The 23,824-nt window shown below is 40.6% G+C and overlaps 1 protein-coding gene across 1 annotated transcript; it reads left to right on the forward strand.

The window, feature by feature from the left end:
• The first annotated feature begins 550 nt into the window (after window positions 1-550).
• On the forward strand, window positions 551-23,215 carry LOC149932882 (beta-1,4-N-acetylgalactosaminyltransferase bre-4-like). Its single transcript, XM_090157494.1, has 8 exons — window positions 551-1,066; window positions 1,992-2,786; window positions 21,296-21,531; window positions 21,600-21,787; window positions 21,873-21,995; window positions 22,085-22,186; window positions 22,439-22,614; window positions 22,676-23,215. The coding sequence occupies exons 2-7, from the start codon at window positions 2,042-2,044 to the stop codon at window positions 22,611-22,613; spliced, it is 1,569 nt and encodes a 522-aa protein (XP_090013620.1). The 5' UTR covers window positions 551-1,066; window positions 1,992-2,041; the 3' UTR covers window position 22,614; window positions 22,676-23,215.
• Window positions 23,216-23,824: the final 609 nt, after the last annotated feature.

The following is a 23,824-nucleotide window of genomic DNA, read 5'->3' on the forward strand; positions in this document are numbered from 1 at the left end:
TTCTCGTACCGCTTGGCTGCTTCCATCGACTTGACACTGTTTATTTTTAACAAAGGCCCCTTCGCGAATGGCGTTTTTCTTCGTTGTAACCTAAACTTTACTTATTTCCATTTCGTTATCGTTAAGCGATGTGTCGCGTGATTTTAAAATTTTTTCGTGTTGTTTTACAAATTTCCCTTTTTATAAGTTTCGAGTTTACCTACGATACAAACTAGGCAACGCAAAACGGTTTCGCCAAAGCTAAATTGGTCTGGCGCGAAAAGATTTCTACGCCCTTTTCAATTCAAATAAATTCCGTTCACGATTCCTTTTTCTTTCGTCTGGCGTAGTATTGCCCCTGTTAGGCTGTCTTACCGGCGACGCGCGCCTATTTTGCATGATTGTCTTTTCGAGCAATCGCGTTTTCACCCCTTTCGCTAGCCGATTCCCCAGTTTCGCTTTTCTCTCTTCAGATGGCGGCACCATTTTTCCTGCGTCACGCGCTTTATAACTTAACACCTACATTTTTCTACGGCACGCGCCGAGGGGGTGAAAGCCGTCGTCTGTTCAACTTCGCACTCCGCTAGTCTTCTCTCTTTCTCTCGACGGCTCTCGCCGCGTTCTTTTGTGAAAGGTCGTATTCGTAGTGATACCTTCGCGAAAGATAATTCCGGCGAAATCGAAACGTTTATTAGAGCTCCCGAGTTCTATCGGCTAGATTTTGTTTTGCTCAGGGCTGGGCCGAAAACGCTACCTTTAGTCAAATGCGAACTTCGTCGTAGTCATGACAACAACCCCACCGGTCGATAGGAACAAGAACCGAACAGCGGCGGCCGCCGATCAGAGTAAGCGCGACGCCGCAGTTATCGTCGAGACGTCCGCTTTTTACGGCGTATCTTCGCTGGGCTCCGTTCCTTGTGCCATCGGCGTCTTTCAATAAGCCTCGGCTCCTTTCGCGTTAAGTCTCGTGGCTTTTTCTCGCGGCCACGAAGTGACCAAGCCAAAATGGGTTAGAGGGTCATCTTTTGCCGTATCGTGGTCTACGATTCGCCATAAATTCGTAACAAACCGTTAAATTCACTATTAGGTAAGTACCGATAACGATATTTTCGCCGCGTTTCAAACTAATTCTTTTAAATCCAACCCGAATTTTGCATAGTCTTGGGCAACACAGTCACGTTATCAGAAGAAGTCCGTTATCTTCGTTTGTTAATCTAGTTTGAACAGTCTTTTTATCATTTAAACGTAAAATTTTGTCAACTTGAACGCGGGCCTTGGGTGATATCTGTTGGCCTCGCACGTGATTCGTTTCTATTTTAACGCGTTTGACTGCGTAAATGGGTAACTAAAGCGCTACTGTTCGGTGTGAACGCGGCTTTTTCGTGACTTATAAAAAAAGGCTTCATTATTCTATATTTGGCGCTTTCAAAAATCAAAAAACCGCTATTTTCGGGTAAGATACTAGCCCAAGCAAAACTACGCGTTATAATTTCCCATGTTGTTTTTCTTGATTACCTAGGTCACCTTCTAGTTGGCGTAACGTGTACATTAACTCGCAACGTCAGTCCATGACATAGCAACCCAATAAATGAAAAAATACCAGCGTCTCGTTTCGCCCTTGAGGCATTGAGATGCGTAGCTCGCTCGAGAGAACCAATGCTAAAACAAAATGTACGAGTTTTTGTCCGCTCTTTATAAAACGTCGCAAAAGAAAATATACAGCATTTTTTTAATGTTTAAAACCAAATAATCTTAAAAACGAACTATGGGGTGTTACGTCATGGAAAATGGGTCAGAAAAATCCAGAGTAGTTCCACCTAACGTTTTTTCTTCTTATTTTGATAAAGGGTTTGGTTTTACAATTGAACGCCAAAAAAGCTGGCAATACCGGTTTCATATTCGTGTCTGGCTGTCTGATAATATTACTTTAAATTTCGCCTTCTTTCGATTTCTTTTTCCAATTTTATCTCGATCGCCTTTTTAAAAGAACGTTTTTCTTTGGAACCTTTTAGGTTATTAAAATTCGGAGGATAACTCCAGCGTCGAAAAAGAAGACGCCGAGATGTTCGTCTTGAACCCCGTAAAAGCGGTGCGAGTGAAGGTACCGTTGGTCCGGCCGATGGTCAGGTGCTCGTTCAAGCGCGTGTTGAGGACAATGCCGTCGGTGGTGTTGCTAGTCTTCGTGGTCGGACTGATCTTCTTGACCTTGATGCAAATCGCCGTCATCCACGCCAACCGGCGAGCGCTGTACGCCCAGCGTGACCCCGCGGCGCCCAACTCGGGTTCGGGCAACGGCGCGGCCACTCAGACGGTGACGGCCAAACCCAGCTCCGCGCCGGCCAAACCGCTCGTCGTCAGCAAACCCAAGGCATCCCCGGAGGTCGTCAGGATAGAGGCGTTCGTGGACAAGAACTCGCCCACGGTCGAAGCCAACATGGCGGCGCTGCAGACCGAAGTAAACATTGCCAAAGTGAAACAAGCCGTGGCCAATCTCGTGACGAACTTGGAAGTGGCTCCCGTCAGGCTACGGAAGGCGAAAAGTGTAAATAGTAGTTCCGCCGTTCGCGAAGCGAAGGACGCCTCGAACAACGGCAAAGGAGGAGGAGGACACTTGGCCGTGCAAAGGATAGTGGCTAGTCTCGAGAACAATAACATTAAGGACGAGATCAACGAAAAGTCCGGAACTTTGATGTTGGACTTGTCCAAGGAGAATGTCGACAAGAAACCCTCTCAAGCGACGCGTCTCGAACCCGCGTATACTACGGGCAAACCCATTGACCTTTGCCCCGCCGTCCCACCAGATCTTAGTGAGTACCCTGTTCGCTTTATCGTCGTTCTCAGTCGGATTTCTACAGATCCCTTACGAGGAGACGAATATTTAAACCGAAGCCCTTAGCGGTTCTATTTCCATGTTTTTCTTTATAATAGATGGTGCAATTTAAACATCTGAGTGGGAAGGGAATTAATACTTGGTGATTTATTACAAGAAAACCAATTAGCTAACACTATTTTATCCAAAATAATATGAACAAAATTTCAACTCGGAAAAATTCGGCATAAAAAGAAACGCAAAAAAATTAAACGTTTCGCGGTTTTAAGATAATTTAAAAATTCGACGTTTCAGACTGCTGGCGCCATCTGATAGAATTTCGAAGATTTATAAATCGGCCTTTAACGGTTTTACCCTCGTGAAAGAATCTTCACCCTTGACAAATGTGTATCTATCCTTGGGGTAAACACGGGGTAATATCTAGAACGGATTTAACTTTTACTAAATATTTAACCGGTAATCATTTTTACCGATCTGATAGTATGGTAATTCTTTTAATAATAATGAAGCGTACGCGTTTAAACGAGGTACTTTTCCAACAGGCATCGCCCACGTGATTCGTATGTACGCGTGTTTGCACTGTTATCCCAGTCTAGATTGCGTTATACGATGTGGCAAGCCTGCAAAATTCAACGCTATCTTTGTTCGAAAGTACTTTATAGTTCGGGTGTATCCAATCGTATACGCGAATTATATCGGGGAGAGAAAGCTATCTCATTTCGAGCAGAAGCCAACTCGTGACGTTAAATCTCGTCAGCGTACGTGAAAGGCGAGGGGAAGAACGTCGCGGGCTTATCGTTGTCAGGGGTCACGGAAGTTCTCTTGGCACCGGTTCATATTGGGCGACATCGACGGCTTCTAGGAAGCCTAGGCTCAGATATACGGATAAGCGAGCGTCCCCCTTGATCGGCGAATCCTCCGCGCGTCTTCCAACGGCGACTTTCTTCGACAGGGCCCGAAGGAGCGCGGAGGGGCGAGGGCCAACTAACTCGGCGAAATCCAATTTGGAAGGCGATGGCAGCGCTCTGCCGGAATAGATGCGAACCAGGCGCTTTTTCTAATATTGGAGGAGGGCGTCCGTATTAAGCCACCCTGGAGAATGTTTATGTCGAAAGAGGCGGAAGAGGTTTTGCGGTTTTCAAAGCCCCTTTTTTGCCTTAGTCGCTCCCTGATCCAGCCGGCGTTATGTAAACACGCGAGGGACGAGCTCTCCTTTCTCCGCCGGTAGAATTACTCGCCGACCACCACGTAAGCCACCTTTCGGGCTCCGCGTCTTTTCGCTACACCCATCTAGGCGAGAAAGAAGCGTCTCCGATCCGATGGAAGATCAAAGAGCTGCCAGCCTTCGTTTTTGGGGGGAGCGTAAAGCACCCGCGTTAAAGCTATATATAACTTAGCCGATATCTCCCTCGTTCGATCCAGATAGCGTCATCCTAACATTACGTTCGCAGTCAGATGACCTTAAAGCTTAGGTTCCACTAACGGCGCCTTTGCCAATTTTGGCACGCTATGACGGTTTTACGCGCCCGAAAAAAATCGTGATTACGCCCGCTAGTGGAAACTAAGCTTTCGACCGTCGAAAGCGTCAAAAATTTGGTCTCCCAGAAAATATTATTTTCCCACATTTTCGCTAAAGGGTCTTTTTTTCGTTCTCGCGTTACGCTATAAATAGTGGCGCATTCCGCCTCCTCCGAAAGGATTGGCTTTGATCTTGTCGTCTTTCATCTACCACTACTTTATTTCCGGCGTGCGGCATCCCTCTTTTGCATCTCTCCAATTCGCTACTATCCGCGATTTCCAGCGCCTTTTTGCGACAACGCTCTCGTTCGCTTGTTGCTAAGAGTGGGACGCGCGCTCTCCTCTCTTTTCGACATCAAAGCGCTTCTTTCATTAAGCTTTTTTCCCTTTTATTCTTGGAAAGGTGGTTGAGACGAGCGCCGCGTCCTTAACTAATTATATTGCTTTCTACCGTCCCCCATTCTCTCGCCCCCCCTTTGCATTCGGGAGAGAGTCTGCTACAACATCTTCCGCAAAATCTAGGAATAATGGTTCAGTGTTTTTGCTTCTCGATCAGACTATACCACCTTTAGAAATAATGAGGTAACGTTCTGGCTCGAGAAAAGTCCAACAGCTGCGTTTCTAGATTGTGTCCTTTTTCCGACAATTCCAATCCCGTATTCAAATATAGAACAATCTAGCCCGTTACCGTCATCTCTAGATTTAACGCTGCACCACGACAATTTATAAAGTGCCGAGACCTCCTTGAAATTAATTTCGCGGTGTCATCCATCCAACGAGCCATTGTAGCGTCTAAATATTCTTCTTGTAAGAGAAATAGTTTAAAATACTGGCTCGCTGTGTCGTCCTTAAAGGGCCACGAAATCATTTGAAAAATTATCCCCGAATTTTTGGTAGCTTTTTTCCATCGGTAGCTCGCGATATCAGATCCCACTAATCATAATTGGCATTTTTCAAACCCTGTTTCGAGAATTTAAACGATTCTGTAACCAAGCGCGAGTGAAAGCTAAATTACTAAATATTCAAAGGTGATAAAAGGTATAAAAATTAGGTGAACTTCTACCATTTTAACTAGTGTTTATTATTCTTCAATATTATGATTGTAACAAGTTTACAGGGCCCCCAGAGGTCCTATAATTCCTATAAAATCCTATATTTTCAAAAATGTCCTATAACATACTATATTTTTAGTAAAATCCCCCAAAAGTCCTATAAATTCCTATAATTTTCATATTTTGCCCATTTCAAATCCAACCACTCGGTAGTTAAATTGCTATTTTAGCTATAGGATAAATTCCTATACCAAGTCATTCTAGTCTATACTTTTGTTATTGTTAGCATGGTTAGCTACTAGTAAATTTTTTTGATAAAATGGTTAAATAGTTTCTATTTTTTAAGTGAAAATCAAAGATTTATTTCACTAAATATAGATTTAGTTTTTAAATGCAAATAAAGTTAGTAAATGAAATAGCATATATTGTCCTATAAAATCCTATAATTTTGTAAAAATAGTCCTATAAAGTCCTATATTCTTAGAAATATAATCCTATTTTTCCTATAAAAAAAATTGGAAGATTTGAGTGGGGGCCCTGATTTTATCATTTTCCTCTATCTGTTACTACCGTAGAGTGTTTTCTTGAAAACACGAAACTGTTTGTTGGCCGTAGCGCAAATTCTTCGAATTCAGTTGAAATAAAAGTGAAATATCTTACAAGCTCCCACAAAATCGCGTATTTGGAACCAGTTTTTAGCAGATGACGAGATGCGATACTAGCGCTAGTACGTGAGTCACTACATATAGTTGCCCAAAAACGTGTAAAACAGTAAAAGGGAATTTTTCCGCTTTCGTATGTTTTGTAAATGTATCGCTACTCGACAAAAAATCATTGCCAATTTTGACTATCGCAACTCAACCAGTTGTTACTTTTAAATAGGCGTTTCTATAAAATACGGGAGGTCATGTGACAATGTTTTTTCTACGCCACCAACAAGGAGATTACCCGAGGTGTTTATTTCCGATTTTGTTCAAAGTCGGGCGTAATGTAGACTTATATGAGATATGAAATTTCCCAAAAAAAGACGTAGCACACTACTCATTCGATTTGTTATGACAACCGAAAATGCTTTAGACCACTTAAAACAAAAAAAAAATGATTTTTTCCTTATTTTATCCAAACATTCTTGTGAGCTGTACTGCCGTGCAAAGCACAAAAGCATTAACGACCAAAACCAAAATATGGAGAAAACCCGCGAAATTCAAACTTTCTTTGCCTTAAGATACCCCAACTTACTTCTTTCAAGTTTATATAGTAGACTTGGATTTTTCAACTCAAATTATATTCTGGTACTAAACAATTTACAGGCCAAACGATATTTCAGAAATATCATTAAAACCATGTCTTAAAACGCGAAAAAAATGCGTTTTGATTTGACTTTTAAAGAAAATAAACACATTAATGCGTTTTTGGTTCGAAAATAATGCAAAATCGTAAAATAATGCGTTTTGCAACAAGTCATTTCTCTAAGAACAAAAATTTTAAATTCGAAAATTAGTTCAAAATTGAATTTAACGTATAAAATAAGGAGAAATAAAACCAAAATCTGTAAATCGAAAATTTGGTCGTTAATGCTTTTGTGCTTTGCACGGCAATTCTTGAAGGTAGAGAGAGCACGCGCTGCAGTCGCGAGACATTTCGGAATCTGAAACCCGCGTGCAAGTAAAGCACTTAAATAACTTTCGCTCGCGACGCGGATAAAAACATTTTATACTTCTAATTTGGGTTTTATTTTATAGAAACACCTATATAGACCGACTTGGTTAAAAATAATATTTTTAGTTAGTACTGATCATTTCTGAACTAAGTTTTCGGTTGCATTAAGAAATTTTAGGTGAGATTTCTGGCCAATTCGCGGGACCACATATGGTGATATTTGAATTTCGTACCAATTGATACAGGCGTCATCTAACTTCAAAAATATTTGCGTTTCGCTACCTTATTTCCAAAACTAGGTAAATCGAGAATTCGGTTTGTCTAAAAATGTATTTAAGGTGTTCGCTTTCGTTACCTTATTTCCTAAACCCGGTAACTCGAAAATTTGTTCAAATTTAAGATTTAATACATCGGTAGATGACTTGGACCTAAGGTTGTGCCTTGGCTAATAGCCTAGCGGATTATTAACGAGTAAATAAAAGGAAATGTACAGCGTAAACAAAACGTAAAGTTTAGCTGAAAATGGTTTAAATTTTTTCGTTGTTAAATATCGAATTTGTTTTGTCCTAAAATGTTCTACGTTCACTGGTTACCATTAAAGTGACAACGTAGCCAAGATTTTTTTAGATTTTTTAAATTTTTATACGTGAATATGTTATGGTTTGAAGTCTGACTTTGAGATACCACTGCGGTAGACTTTATAATGGTATAATGCATTTACGTTTTAAGGCGCGTGTCAAAACTTTAAACTCAAACAAAAACGTCAAATTTTATTTTTCGATAACGATTTTCGAATACGTTTTCGTAACATTTTTAGGTATGCGCGTTCCAGGCCTTACCAAAAGCTCTCAGCCGTATTATTAGGAAGTCGTTAGACCCTCGTTTAAAATGATTGCGAAAGCCAGAGTGATAAAAATAATCGTTTGTTTCGAACTTGGTGACTCGCGCTACTCGAAAGTTTTCCCTAATTAGAACTTCGTCGCAACATCAAGGTGTCCCCAATCGCAGAGGTGTTCCCGCCATCCGTCGTCCTTAAGAACGATAGCACCGCGGGGGAAAACGCCGTTTTTTCCCTTTCAAATTCCTGTCGATGTGAAAGCGAGCGATAGGTCCCAAGTCCGTTTTAAGTTACCTTCTTTCGCTGAGAGTCTGAGACTGGGGCGTGTTCGCCTTTTCCCCCCTACGGATCGAAGATATCCCTTTCGCATTGACGCTTTTGTAACGTTTTTCGTTTCAATGTTATATCGTTCCTGCCTGTATGGAAAAGTTTTGTAAACATTATCGGTAAATCTAATTTCCCTATAATTAGGGAAGTTGTATCGGGGAAATATTAAATTAATACGTAGTATCATCCATCAGGCCGTGATTAATTTATCGGGTGCATTCTCGCGATTTAAATTTTCCCATTTTTTAAAATTTACCATTAATTCGGGGAAACGTTTATCAAGTTCGTATCGAAATTATTCAATCTGCTTATGTATGGTTGTGGGATTTCGCTTTCGGAGATATGTACTGGTCGTAATTCTTATACCGTGGATTAGATCTAGATTGGCGCGGTTGCCGATATCTGTGGCAATGGTAGTGGAGTGCGTGTTGGAGGGGAGTTGCCGGAGATGAGATAAGAGGATAATTTCTTTTTTATCCTTCGTATCGGAGGTTTCGCGTACTAGTCGCAACCGGCACGTTCTCCTTTATCAAATGGAATCCGTATTGATCGTGTCCCTTCGATTCTTTTGTTTCATCTCGGTACCTTATAGTCCATCCGCCGAAACTATTGACCATTTTTGTCACGCCAGGCTGCTAATATTCTATTGCCGCCGGAAAAATGTAAAAAAGATCGATGGCGATTCGTGCCGTTTCGACTTTATCAACTGGTGTTGCTATTAGGAATATATATTCTCTCCGTTCCTAGCCTCGCCTATACCTCTGGGCGTAGACGAATTTCTTTTATAGTTTGCCACCGTTATCTGGTATCAAAAGGGAAGGCGCCGGCGACGGTAGAGAACGATATTGTTCCGCTCTCGGAGTTGACTTTTTTATAAGTATATAGGGTGAACGTTAAATTGATGGTATCGGGTACCGGGCGATTCTATTCACTAATCACGGGAATAGATGTGTCGACACTTCTGAGCGATTAGATTGGCCAGCCAAGCGTCCGCTCGTTGCAACCCACGCTCTCCTCCCGAAAATCTTAGCGCCTTCAACGCGCTCCATAGACTATACTCGCCACTGATTGCTACCTTGTCCCGGTTTCCTCCAGCTGGTGTCGAGTGTCGCGACCGAACAGAAAAGCGACCTATTATAATCGATGTTTACTATCGATTATTGTTTTAATATTTTTTATTTTGGTCTATCGCCAAGGCCTTCTATACGGGATAGGGGTTGCGGGTTTGGAAAAAAGAATTAAAAAAAAAAAGCCGTTTAAATAAAAAAAAAAATATTTTTATAATTCGAGATGTATACATATGATTCGAATAGTTTCTCTAAATTTACCCCCCTCTCCCGCCAAACAGTTTACAATATCAACTTGGAAATAAGCCACACACGTTGAATGCGCCACATAGCAACGTAATTGCGAACATCTCGTAGTTGCGTAAATGTGAAAGGCGGACAAATCTGTAGAGATGATTTTACGTCTATATTTATTCCTCGTGTATCGTAAAAATGAAATTTTGTGAAGGGCTTATTCCGAGTGACTCTAACATTTCGCGGAGGAAAGGGGTAGATGGGAGGGAGGCGAAGTTTCGGATTGTATTACAAATTACTGCAATTCCCTCTTTACGATCTCGCATTAACACGGGCGGAATGGTAAAAACAATGCTTCAAATATTTCGCGGTTATAAACTACGGAAATTTTAATGCCAACACAGATTTCAAAAATCTAAAAAAGGATTGTTAGGTTTTCAGATTTTAAAAATCTAACAAGATGTCACGGACATTTAAGGTCACACAATCCCCTCGATTAATTAACTATATTTTAAATATTAAATTTAAATTTGAACAAATTTACAATTATTAACTTAATAAACCTAAGAGGAATTTTATCAGAGAATTAGTTTTTGATTTACCGGCTTTTAGAAATAAAGTAGCGAAACGCGAACACGTGAATTTAAATTTATTTTTAGATAAACCGAATTTTTCGAGGTACCTGTTTTTGGAAATAAGGTAGCGAAACGCGGACGTGCTAGATGGCGCCTGTATCAATTGGCACAAAATTCAAATATGACAATAGTGTGTACGCGGGTTGTGGGGGTCCCACGAATTGGCCAGAAATTTCACTTTAAATTAAAATTGCTTAATGAAACCGGAAATGATCAGCACCAACTAAAAATATAATTTTCAACCAAGTTGGTCTTAATGTAATAAATTATTTCAATTCTAAAATCGTCAAAAATCACAAAATGGGCAAATGCCCCACTTCCGGGGGCCCGATGTCACAAATGTTAACAATGCCGGTGAGGGCATGATATTTCCAATCGATTGACGTATCATGTGCCTTTGTACCTCTAACGTACCGCGAGATATCGTGCGAACAACACCGGCGGAGGAGGACACAGTACGTGAAACTGGATTGTAAGGTCTTCCGATTTTAAAAATCCACAAGCTTTAGGTTTTTAGATTGGTCTCAAATTGGATTTGGCATTTTTTCAGGTTTTTAAAATTTAAGTATGATAATTTATGGTACGATTACTTTGCGTATTTTGAATATTAAAATTAATTTTCGAGACTAATTTTTAGGTTTATGATTCCTAAATTGTTTATTCTGTGGCCATTTTTGGATCTTAAGATGTTTAAAATCTATTTCTTGGGGTGGTGAAGTCAGTGTTTGTTTGGTATCTCGCTCTCTTTACGTCATTAAAGAGGGCCTAAGTCGAGTGTTGACGTTTGTCCGTGAAATCTGGTTTCCCATTGAAGTCGTGTTGTATTCCAAGTGTTTCCTATTGATTGAACTCTTATTATATTCCAGTTGCAAGTCTCGGGCAATTTTCATTCAGGTTTACGTTTTCCCTCGTTGTTAAACGCGAAGGGGCTTAATCCCTAATTTGGGGTTTGCGCATCGCGTATATTTCCCGATTCAGTCTTGTTTTATTAGGCATCGTTTTTATTATTATAGCGGCGCCCGCGCGAACGGTAGTGGCGATGGTGGCCAAGTCGCGCCTTGCCAATCAAGTATTTGCCCCGAATCAATCCCCGGCGGTGGAAAGGGTTATTCCGCGAACCCTTAATGCTCTCCCATTACATTCTTCCCGTTGGGCCTCGGTCCGATTGAGAGTCTCGTCCGGTGCTGGCCAGTTGTGACGGAAAAAGCGCCGTTACCCCTAGAGTTTCCCGCTTCGTTACCTACGTAACATCGGGCGGGATTTTTACCGATGGCCGCGCCATCTTGTTGACGATGTTGGCGAATTTACGCCGGTCCGCCTTCCGAAATTTGGGATTAAGCTCTGTCCGGGGATACGAACGAAGTTAGCAAACTCTAATGAAGTGTGAATTGGCTCGCTTGACGAGCGTCGGACGATACTCATCTGACGTACGGAACCTAGCTTCGGTCGGGATATTTAATCGAAAGCGGGGGTTAACCGTAGGACGCTGACTTAACCCTTTCTCAGCCTCTTTTCCGTACCGCCATCCGAACTTGGTTTCTGTCGTACCGCCTCCGCCCTTGGCTAAAGTGTCAGTCGGTCGCCAACTTGTCTACGGATGGAATCGATCCAAAAATAGCCGCTCATCTTGAGACGGTAATGACACGCGCGGAATTACCTGATATAAACCCCGGATAGACGCGTATAGTTTTACTCATTTTCTCAGATTCATTTGACACGGGGCTATTTTCAGCCGCCTATTAACGCTTTACTACTTCGTTCGCTGGCCGTGTACTATAGCGCTCGATAAAGTCTTAAGCCGGTGTAACGTTTTTCGATTAGGAATTCTTGGGCAAAAGGTGACTATTAACCTTGGCACTGTTTCTAATATCGCTAAATAACCTTAATTTTTGAAATCCCAAGCGGTAACATTTGTTAATCGGCTTGTTGGTCGGCCAAATGAAGAGAGTGCACGCGAAACTCTAATGTTACGGCTTTTTCCGAGATTCGGTTTGGCTGACCATGCGAAGCACGCGTGGATAGTGTTTGGAATACAGGAGGTATATTTTTTACTTTCCATTTAATAAGCAGACGTTTGCTTAGCCGCTGGATTTTCGTCTGCTAAACCAAAGAATATAAAGCCCCAGGAATGGAAGGATTGATATTATTGGCCGCGTGTTTTGGCTGCGCTAGAAACTTCCGGCAAAGCAAATCAGAGTAACCGGAAACGGTTAACGCAACCCGGTCCACTATACGGAGCTACACCTTCCATTCCAGGGGCTTTATATTCTTTGGCTAAACAGACGCTGCGTTTAATAACGAGAAGGTGGACGGAAACCCAGCAGCTTTAAGCCTGGTTTTCACTAGGACCAAAACGCCACAACGGTGAGAGTCGACGCAAAAATATTGCATTAGGCCTAACGGGAATTTTTCGCGTCGACGTTCACCGTCGGGGCGTTTTTGCCCTAATGTAAACCAGCCTTTAAGCGACTTCTAGAGATGGCTGCTAGATTACGTTCGCTGAAAGGCAAATAATGGAGCCCTTTTACGAATAAAACACTAATTGAAACTAGATACTCGTTATATTGCGATTTCGAGTACGTCCAATTATATAGCTAGAGTTGTAAGTCGGTAGATTTTTCGCGCAAAATGACCTAGTCCTTTTTCCCGGAAAAAGTTTCCGTATTTTTCCAAAAAAAAAAATTCATTCCATGATTAGTCTAATATATTGTTTGCAAATTTAAATAAAGCGGCATTTTCGACTCATTTTTTCGTATATGCAAGTATAACTAAACCTTTAGACTAGTTAATAAACTGATCAACAATGTAACACTATATGGTTACTGTTATTAGACCTTTTCTATCGATAAAAAGCCCTTAAAAAGTAATTTGTTTAATTTTTTTATTTTTCCGCAATTCGGAAATTTTCCCTCATTTTATTTTTCCGGAAAATTACAACTCTAGTCGCAGTTAACTTTAGAAACCATCCATCGCCGCTGGGGAGGGAGGGCTCCGACTCCCAATTATTTGTATTCTTGTTTTTTAATTCTTTTAATGAGCTAATACCGGAGCCGCTGTTATTCGCGTTTAGCTTTACCTGGCCATAAATATACCCCTTTAAAGGAGGGGAAGTTTCGGGTCCTTTAAAGGTCTAATGGTATCTTCAATTACTCTTTGAAAGCGAGTCGGCGCACGTGTCTTTTCGCTTACAGAAATACGTTCCGCGAATGAAAACTATACGCTTTCCGTCGAGTGTCACCGCGGACTGCGTGCTCGCTCGTCGTTTAGCGAAACGGAGAACCCGGACACGCCTTTCCGTAACGAGGACTGCTCGGCTTACTTCGTCTTTAATGCGGCGTACGTACCACGAAGTACACACCGTTCCGGGAAATCGTCCCGAATGGTTTGGCCGTCTTTTTCAATGACCCCTCCGTTTTGGCCGTTCAGTCCAAGAAGACGATTCCCCGATTTCAATCTCGGGGAATCGCCCTCTGATATTTGACTGGTCGAACGATAGAAGTTCGGCCTATTTGGATCCGAGACTCGGGAGAAAATGACCTTTATAGCGTCTGGCTTGACCTTCTTCCCGATCCGTTTTGTAATTGCCTGTCGTGACCGCGTCGTCTAACGGTCTTGAAACTTTTCTTTTACCCGGAAATTCTGGTATACGGTTCAGATTGAGTTTGACAGCCGATACTCGGGTATACGTAGTTTTAATAGGCTATACTTGTTTGCAGTACGGTGGTCCGTCATAATCCTCCTGGGAGCGCGACGTAACAACGAGGAGGAAGCTGTTGGTCATTTGTTTCGCCAATCGATTTCAAACAACTTTTCAAAAGTACGTCGTTTTTAAAAAATACTATCGATTAACAGATCGAATCGTTTTGGCCGTTGAAATCCTTCCACGCGAATTTGCCCCTTCGTAGTTTTTAACGCGGAAGTTTGTCGACGCCCTTCGAAATGTCGCAGCCTCGCGTCGATTTCGCCACAAAGTACGACAATCTCAAATGTGTCGGGTATACGATGAATTACATTTTGAGTGCTTCCCCGCTTGGACTTAGCGAAGTTGCTCGTACCACGGCCAACTTTGATCACGCGCTACAGCGGCCAACACATTCGTCGAAATTCGGCGAGCAAGGATTTTCCCCCTATTAACTGTACTATAACGTGTAGGAGTTCAGCGCCACGCTCGGTGGTTATATTGACTTCAATGTAAAAACCATTCTAAAAATAATAATCTGCTAGGGGCGCTCACGTCATAGGTTAACACAGAAACGTCAACGAATGAGATGGCCGCTGTAGCGCGAGAGATCAAAGTTGTTATTATGGCGTGTATAGAGAACTATGTTGTCTTTATTGTTTAAAAGTCATTTGTTTTTCATTATTGGGCGAACGAGAGCGTATTCGTCACGAAAGCCTTAACGATACCAAATGAGGCGGTAATGTCATTTCCTGGTCGCCAATAACAATTCGAAAGTTGTAATTCCCCGGTGGCTAGATTCGCAGCTGGAATTCGTTAATTACGCACCTTGCTATTTGACGCTTTTTCCTCCACGAGCTCGGAGACAACATTTTCATTTTCTCTTTTCTCCGTGAACAACCTATCTTTTAGTAGCGGCCTTTATTTTGTTAATTAAGGAACACCGAATTGAATAAAACAGATTAACGATAAACGTTGTCCATACAATCATACGTTTAGCGTGACGCGTTTTCCCCTCTAGTTTCTACGCCACTGTTATCTTTACTCTCTTTTTTAAACCTTATAAAACGATGTGTAAATTCTACTAAGCTTTTCAAAATAAATTAAAAAAATTTAACAGATTGGCCGTCGAAGCGAAGGCAGGTGCTTTTAATTGAAATAAATGAAACGAAATATCCGTTCGAATGCGTGACATTTCGCCTGTCAAATGGAAAAACTGTTTATAAATCGCCCAAGAAAGGTGATATATTCGGTATTCTTCCATTGTTTTTCCCGTTCTCTAGTCATCCGTTATTATTTCATTATAAGATAATACTTTAAAGCAATAAATTGATACGATAGGTGAGCGGAAATATATCTATCATTTGCAGGGTTGGCTGATTTAAATCAAAGCTTTTTTTCAAAAAATCGTTGATTTAAATCAATTTTTATATAGTAGTTTTGAAAAAGAAAAAACCTCGTCAATTGCTATAATTTATGTTTAAATATAATCTTTCTTGTACTTTCCCCATAATGTTGCTTTGGATTCTACCTGTGGCTGGGATTTCGCCGAATTTGTTTTGTAAAGTACCAAAATAGGTTTAAAAAAATAAACTTCTATATGATTATTAGCTTAAATTTAATAAATTCATTATAAATATTAGTCTTTAAAAATTAAATCATATTTGTTTAAGGTAAAATTATGATACTAAATTATATAAAACTTTGAAATTTTATTTAAAATCATATAAATAAAAAAAATCAATAAAAATCCGATTCAAATAAAAAAAAATCGATTTATTTGATTTTTTTTTAAATAAAAAAATTGCCAACCCTGAGATTCATTTGTCATTTTACTCTCCGTTAATTCACGCGGATACCTGTATTTACTTTCAGGTGTTAGAACAGTGTTTTTCCTCTGACAAGTGAGTGAGATAAATATGATAAAATAACTTATTCGATCGAATATATATAATTAATAATATAAGATACTCTTCCGTATCTGAGTCACGGGGAGAAATATTGCCGGGGTTGAAGGGTACCCGACACACTTGTTTTTTCCGGGCATGGCGGGGGTATCGGAAGCGGCGGAACTCGAGCTATCTTTCGTGGCTATTGTCCGATATTCTATTTTCCATTTCTATTGAAAGAGATCGTCCTTCGATCCGAGTACTCCGCGTGTCTCCTCGATCGTTATCTGCCGGGGCGCGTTCGGTTTTGTTGGATCCAAAGGGGTCGAGGAGCCGTTGCGCCGCAGTTCCATTAGATATTCGTTGGGTTTCTGCCTCTTTTTATATTCCGTTCCCTTTTTGTCCTTTCATACGGAGAACACGTTCTTCCAAACCCGCCATCTACCGGCGTACGAGAAATTATTTCCTCGTCTATAAATCCCATTTTCTCTTCCCAACGGAGAGAAATTTCGATTCAGTCCTCACTCGCGTATACCCGATAATATCTCCGAATGTATATAGAGAAAGTTGGAATTTTAGAATTCCGTAGGCCTCGGTTAGACCAAGGCCTATTTTTCCGGATACTATTAATAATGAAGGTTTTTTTTTTTATATAATCTTTCCTACATTCGTTGATAGAGTTAGTCGTGGGGAGGAATCACGTACTTCCTAACCTGTTGAATATCGTCGCGAGTGACTTGGCTTATCGTCGCGGTTGGGTAATTCAGGGCCCCCACTCAAATTTTAATTTTTTTTTATAGGAAAAAAGGATTATATTTCTAAAAATATAGGACTTTATAGGACTATTTTTACAAAATTATAGGATTTTATAGGACTGTATGCTATTTAATTTACTAACTTTATGCATTTAAAAACAAAATCTATATTAAAAAATAGAAACTATTTAACCATGGCATTTTATCACAAAATATACTAGTAGCTAACCATGTTAACAATAACAAAAGTGTAGACTAGAATGACTTGGTATAGCAATTTAACTACTGAGTGGTTGGATTTGAAATGGGCAAAATATGAAAATTCTAGGATTTTATAGGACTTTTGGGGGATTTTGCTAAAATTATAGGATGTTATAGGACATTTTTGAAAATATAGGATTTTATAGGAATTATAGGACCTCTGGGGGCCCTGGTAATTGCAAAGTGAATGTATCCCACGCGTGTATGTGTAGAATTTTGGTTATCCTTCAATTATACACTCGGGAAGGAATTACTTCGTCCATTCGCGAACGGAAAGTTGGTATTCCCACTCTCTGTTTACGAAATTAAACATTTTAAGTAAATTCTCAAATTCCTCCGTAGGAGACGGGCCTCGTCTCTTTAATATCCAAGATTAAATAATTGTTGGCGGACTGAAAAGCTTCTACGCTGCTCGGGACAAAGTTCTGACGGCGTAACGAACGATTTAATGCCGGAATATTTATAACAACGCGGAAGAAACCGTCCCGTTTTAATTTTCATTTTAGTCGGAACCCCGCGAAACTAATTGCAATTAAAAAAAATTCCTTCGTTTTTCAAATAGGCAAAAATTTCGAAGGAAATGACTATTTAAAATTTCAGGAAATTATTTTTCAACGTCGTGTAAGGTCACCTTTCGAATGCAAATTAGCGAACGCGAGCTATCATTACCGATCGTGAAATAAGTATTTGAGAGAAATTGGACGATCGGGAAATGCCCGAAACTCTACACGCCCAGCGTACGTAGAGACGATGGTGGCGTAGAAAATGTCGAGTCATCGCTTTGTACTGATTAATTCAACCCTGTAAAATCCACGCGTGTTATTGAATTTTTTTAAATTTATTATTCCGTATCGAGTCGGCAAATACGTCCGCTTAATCGAGTGTAGACTGCTTTCATCCGCCTAAGCTATTTCTACGGGCTTGAGATACAACCGTTTTGGAAGTGATCTCTGCGGCTCCGTACGCGTCGGCCTTATCATCCTGACCGCGCCTGCAATGTTTGCCTTTGAGCGCTGATATACCGTGCGTCGGTGCTACGTCCGTTATCGCTTGACAGTTAAACGTTAATCGCTAGATGCTAACTTTACCCGTGTATCGCGATTAGACTTCGTCGAAAGGCTTAATTGACCGAATTTAAATTGACGTTTTTGCGCGACCACTACATGTCTTGGGCAAACAGCCTTATTTATACGTATTTTTTACCATAACACGTAGAGGTATTTTCACGCGCAAAAACAATTTTAAAAGCCATCAATTTGCAAAAATTTCAAGTGTCCATTATAAGAAAAACCTTCATCGTTTTCTATTGTTTGTTAGACAGGAGATTCTATAAAATACGGGAGGTCACGTGTTTGTACTTTGGTTGTACTGGTGAGGATAAGAGCGCGTGCTATTTTTTACTTTAGAGAGAGCGTGCAAATTTATTTATATTAATAAATTAAACAGCGCCTGCAAACACCAGTTTTATACATGTTTTAATTAGATTATTTTATATTATACACTCTTTTACGAAGTCGGCCATTTCATTACAGGCCTAATTTTAAATAGTACAGGCAAGGGCGCCTGCACGTGCTCATCAGCTCGAGACGTCGCGTGCACTTGACCGCGTGAAGCGGCCTTGCGTGCACTATTTAAAATCAGACCCGTAATAAAATGGCAGCTCTTACAAATAAGGATATAAAAGAGTGTATAGAAAGAGCTATTGAAACTGCGTGTGATATATTTTTCCGAGGATTTTGTTTTTGAAATTTTATTTCCCGTTGTCTATCCAGGCCCAATTTATTTCCTACGTTTAAATTTCCGAATAAAAATTATATCTGGCGAAATACCTCTGGCTTCTAGGAGCAACAAACACAGCACCCTACACAAGGAGAACGCAACCCGTCAAAAAAGTCGTGGATTTTTTCGCGTACATTTTTGCTGGGAGTGCTGCCTTCGGAAGGGGAAAATTCGGAAATTGTCTTCCCCCTCCCCACCCGTTAAACGTTCAGCGAAAAGGCTATTCCAATGAAATTTGTACACAACACTGCGTTAGCGTGTTTTAAGGCTAGCCGCGTTCTCCTTGTGTTTGTTGCTCCTAGCTGGCATTTACATTTTCTATTTACGAGGAATTAAATTGCGCAAATATTAAAATTAGTCATTTGGTACTGTTTTCCATGACCGCAAACTTGATACGAACTCGCGTATTGAGCGACAGTCCCGGATTTTAAACTTCGGAGAGAAGTAATTATAGAATCGATTGGCGTCTTCGACTGATTGATTGTCCCGGATCCTATAACGATGTTTTCCAGGCATAAAAAAGGCATAATGATGATGATAATAACCTTATTTTGACGCGAGCGTCTCTATTTCGATGGCGCTCGGATGTTCTTTATCATCTTTGTTTACGAGCAATTACGAGAAAGTGGTCATTCATTCTCATTAGGGTAAGACCCTCCTCCGCTTCTGCCGTGATGCTTCTATCGGAGACACCACGTTTCCCTTCTCGGTCACGCCTCTTTCTCGGACCACCTTCGCGCTTCCTGTTTCTTCCATTCTTTTTCATTATTACGTTGCGAAAGTTTTTTTTTCTTTTGACTTCGTTACCCCGAAAGGATAAAAATCTTCTCTTTTCTTTAGTGCACGCGAAACCTAATAAGACGGTACTGTTGCCACTCAACGACCTTAAAAATGCTTTTAAAAAATCTCGTCAAGAAAGTATTTATTTATACTTAGGGAGAATATGACTATATTGAGAGTAGGGCCTAAGATGGTGCCGTAATACTCCGGAACAAGCGAATAGTTTCTGGGGCGGAGTCATTCTCATACCCGAAACAGGCGAATAAAACGTTTTAGGTTAAAAAGAGTACACTTTTAGTCCGAGAACAGGCGAAAAGAAACCACCTACTGTAACAAAGTTCACATCGAACTGACGCGTTAGAATATGTTTCACTACGAAAAATTACCATAAATATTTAAATTAACCGTGCTTTTGCTTATTTTGGTGTTTTACGGTAGTTCTCTAGGTGTCGTTTCTGACTGGTGTTCATTAAGATATTTTTGACTAAGTTTGACCCAAAAAAACATGACCCGGAATTTATTAATACTTAGTCGTGGTCTATGGTTTTCTCTGGGCAAGAGAGAAGAGAAAGCAAAAACGTCACTCAAGATGGCGTTGCAAAGCTTTTCGTCGACTTTTCCGGTCAAATGAACGCGATTCACTATTCCGGTGTTCCCCCTCCTCCGTTATATAATCCGAAATGAAATCGTTCGCGGCGGGGTCACTAGCAACTCTGCCCGTGTCCCGCATTTTCCTCGTTCCGTTGATGATGTGCCAGAAAGAAATGCTGTTTTGACGCGTGCCCTTTGTATCTCCCCTGGTTCCCCTTTCATTTGGGTTCCCGCTTTTTTGCCAATTGATGCCGAAGCATTTTTCTCCGCCTTCGGTTGTTTTTCCGCTTTCGATTGTGATGACGCGATTGTTCAACTTTAAGCGTCTCGAAGTAGGAAACGAAACAGCTGCAAAAAATTCCTCGAAAGACAAAAACGGACGTCCTCTCCTAATGGAAAAATGGGACGCGTTAAGTCGGCGAGCGCTTCGTTCTAATTAGGCTTTCATTTAACGGAACCGCGCGCGATTCGTTTTAATTAAAAGTCGTACCACTTAACCCCTCGTTCCCTCAAATTACTTCTTGAAATGTCCGGTCAAGAACCATTTCGTCGTCTTCCCGAGATGGAACTCGAGTTTATTTAACAGCGTACGACTTTTCTCGTTGCTAAAACGAGTACGTAGGTGCGCTCAATTGGCGATAGACGCGACTGCCCTTCGTCGTTCAACCGACGGATCAAGAGCAATCTTTCTGGCGGGATAAATCATTTCTAATGTTTGGAAACATTTAACCCGCCTCGAAGTGATGATGATAAATATACAGCCCGTAATCCACGGCCGGTAGTTACGCGTCTGCAGCAGCGGGATGAGAGTGATTGGTCTCTCTTCCTCTTTTCCTTATACGGATATTTCGCCTAATGGAAATTCGGTGTCGCGGTTGCCTTTAGGAAAGTTACTCCCCACCCACTATTTACTATATTAGCCTCCGAGAAATATATCCAGCGCTATTAATATTCAGCCTTGGATACGGGTTATATTATATAAGTGAGACGCGGCCTGTCACGGAGAGACGCGCATTTATTAAAGCCATTCAGGCTTTGGCCCGCGCATTTTTCTTTTCGCCTTACGTTCTCCTTTTGTTGACTTACGAACGCGCCAACGAGCCTTTGTCCCGAAGGCAATCTTCCGCGGATTTACAATAACGTTCTAAATTCCGACTGTCTTCGGGGCTTATACATCGCGAATAATATATAGTTTGCTCCCAAAATAGCCCCACTTTCGAGTATTCCGGAGTAAGGACAGAAATGCGAATGTGATTTATACGTTCGAAGATTTTAAATATCTAGGTTACGCGCCGTTATCGATTTGCACCTACAATTGACGGAAACGTTGAGGCTTATAAATTTAGATCATTTCGCGTTTTACGTTGTCTTAACTAATGGGGATGTTGATTAATTTGGAAACTTATTGTTTGTCTTTGCCAGAGGGTCGTGTCAAAGTGAATTTGACCTTGAAGGTGACTTGGGAGGACATTAAACGGGACAACCCGGAAATTCGTCCGGGCGGAGCGTGGTGGCCGACGAGGTGCAAAGCCAGACATCGAGTGGCCATCATCATCCCTTACAGAGACAGAGAGGAACATTTGGCCGTCCTGCTCTCTCACCTTTTTCCTATTTTGCAAAGACAGCAGTTGCACTTTAAGGTCTACGTCGTTGAACAAGTACGTTCCGTCTTTCGTTTCCGTTTTACTAAATCTCTTTAATAAACGCCTCTTTCTTCCTCGTCTAGTTCGGCAACGACACCTTCAACAAGGGGGTTCTGATGAATGCCGGCGTCAAGGAGGCCCTCCGCGAGGAAGACTACCATTGCTTCGTCTTCCACGACGTGGACATGATCCCGGAGGACGACCGGAACATGTACTCGTGCCCTCAGAACCCGCGACATCTTTCCCTCGGTGTCGACAAGTTCAACTACACGTAATACTTTGCCTTTTAATACATTCTCGTTTCTCGGCGATTGAAAGGTGGCTTAACTCAACGCGAAACCCGTGGTTTCTTTTAGGTTGCCTTATTCCATGTTAGTCGGCGGTGTATTTGCCATCAGAACCGAACATTTCGCTCTAGTCAATGGCTATTCCAATCTTTACTGGGGATGGGGAGGCGAAGATGACGACATAGCCTACCGGTAATGGCCATTAACCTTTTAATTTTCATGACGCGTATTGGTTTGAATAACTCACCCTGACTCGTTTATTTTCTATTCTCTCTCTCAAGGATAAACTACAGGAAATTACCCATAATTCGTCCTCCCGAATCTGTGGCGAGGTATACCATGATTAAACACGATCACAGAGCGGAGTCGCCTAGTAATGTTAGGTAAGTTTACGCGTCTCTCACCGCGAATTGTTTTGACGCGCTCCATCTCTCGATAGTCCAATGCGAACTTGACACGTCAGACGAATTTGGTCGCTCTAATTCCCTCTCCAATTATTGTTTAATACGAAGCGTATGACGATAAAATGACCACACCTAAGTCTTATTATAGGTTTTACAATTCCATATGTAGCGTTCTCCGCCTAACCCGCCCACGCGCATCAACATTACTAATAGGATTTATTTTATTTCCAGATCAGCCTTATTGAGAATGTCAAAACGTAGGTCTGCCAGGGACGGCCTGAACAGTGTGAAATATAAACTAGTATCCAAAATAAAATTTCACTCGTATACACATTTAATGATTGATATTGGACCCAATCATCGATGGAAGTTTGTGCAAGGCAAAAAACTCATCATCAGTTTTTGAGGTGATGCTATTTAAAACTATATAAAAAGAGTTAGCTATAAATTATAAATATATGTATAAAGAAAGGGCCGGATACACGCGCTAACACTAAAAGCAAAAAACCAAAAGGGGAGGAAGAATCAAATTGAAGAAAGAAATATCCTATTATATTAGTCACTGATTGGAAGAAAGGAGAAATGGCTGACAATCTTGAAAAAATTTACTTTCGTTGAAAACAGCCTGCCTCTCGGAACACTACATTTCGTCTTCCATGGAAAATCAAGAGTGACTACATTCATTGTTTGTAAATTTAAAAAAATATATATAGAGAAAATTCCAAGTGATATTTAAACAAATTTATGCGTGCCAAAATACCAAAGAGTTACAAAAGATAGAAATTTTTTTAGAAGCAACTTTTTTGCAGCTCAACCTAGCGCCTTTGAATTAACGATATATTGAAGTATAATTATTAAGGATACGGTGAAAGGAGATAGACTCTCACTCTTAATTTTTAATTAAGATTTATTTAATTATTTTTAATACTTTTATTCAAAATTATTCGTAGAGTTAATTTTCTAATTGTTCTGTCGCAAAAGAAATCAGTAAAAAACAGTTAAACTTTCTATCGAAGTCTTTTTTTCATGTGGAGTTAAGATTAGTCTCGGCTCCCTACTATCCACCGTTCATCCAATCTTGAAACTACAATTTTTATTTATTTTACGAAAAACATGAGAAGATGTGAATGTTTCTGCCAATCCTAGCTTCATGGCTGACGAAGAAGTTGGAATAAATTATTCCCCGCCTGTACTTATTACTTAATAATAGTCTGTTAAATATTTGTTTTTAAATGCTTGCTGTTATTTTAATTATTTAATTCTGGGAGAAATTCAAATATTTATAGGGCAAAGAATTTAAAAATAATGAAAAAATTAAGGTTATTTAAATCGCGCATCAGGAACCGTCCGTTGTCTGAGGTAATTGTTTGTACATAAAAAATTGTATGGTCAAGTAAAAACAGATGTGGAAACAACTTTCAAAACAATTTAAAAATGTGTGCAATACTACGAACATTTTTGAAACATTCCTGCAAATAAAAAAAATGTTTTTGAATACCTAGTTTTTGATTTTACGGTAAATTTTTTCTTTTTTTAATATATTGTTGTCTAGACTAAATTATAATTTAAGAATGTAGCGAAAGAAATTACTCCACTATCCGGAAATTTATTAATCTT

Source organism: Leiobunum rupestre, chromosome 8, assembly GCF_980474605.1.
Source record: "Leiobunum rupestre chromosome 8, qqLeiRupe1.1.hap1, whole genome shotgun sequence".
Classification (NCBI taxonomy): Eukaryota; Metazoa; Arthropoda; class Arachnida; order Opiliones; family Sclerosomatidae; genus Leiobunum; species Leiobunum rupestre.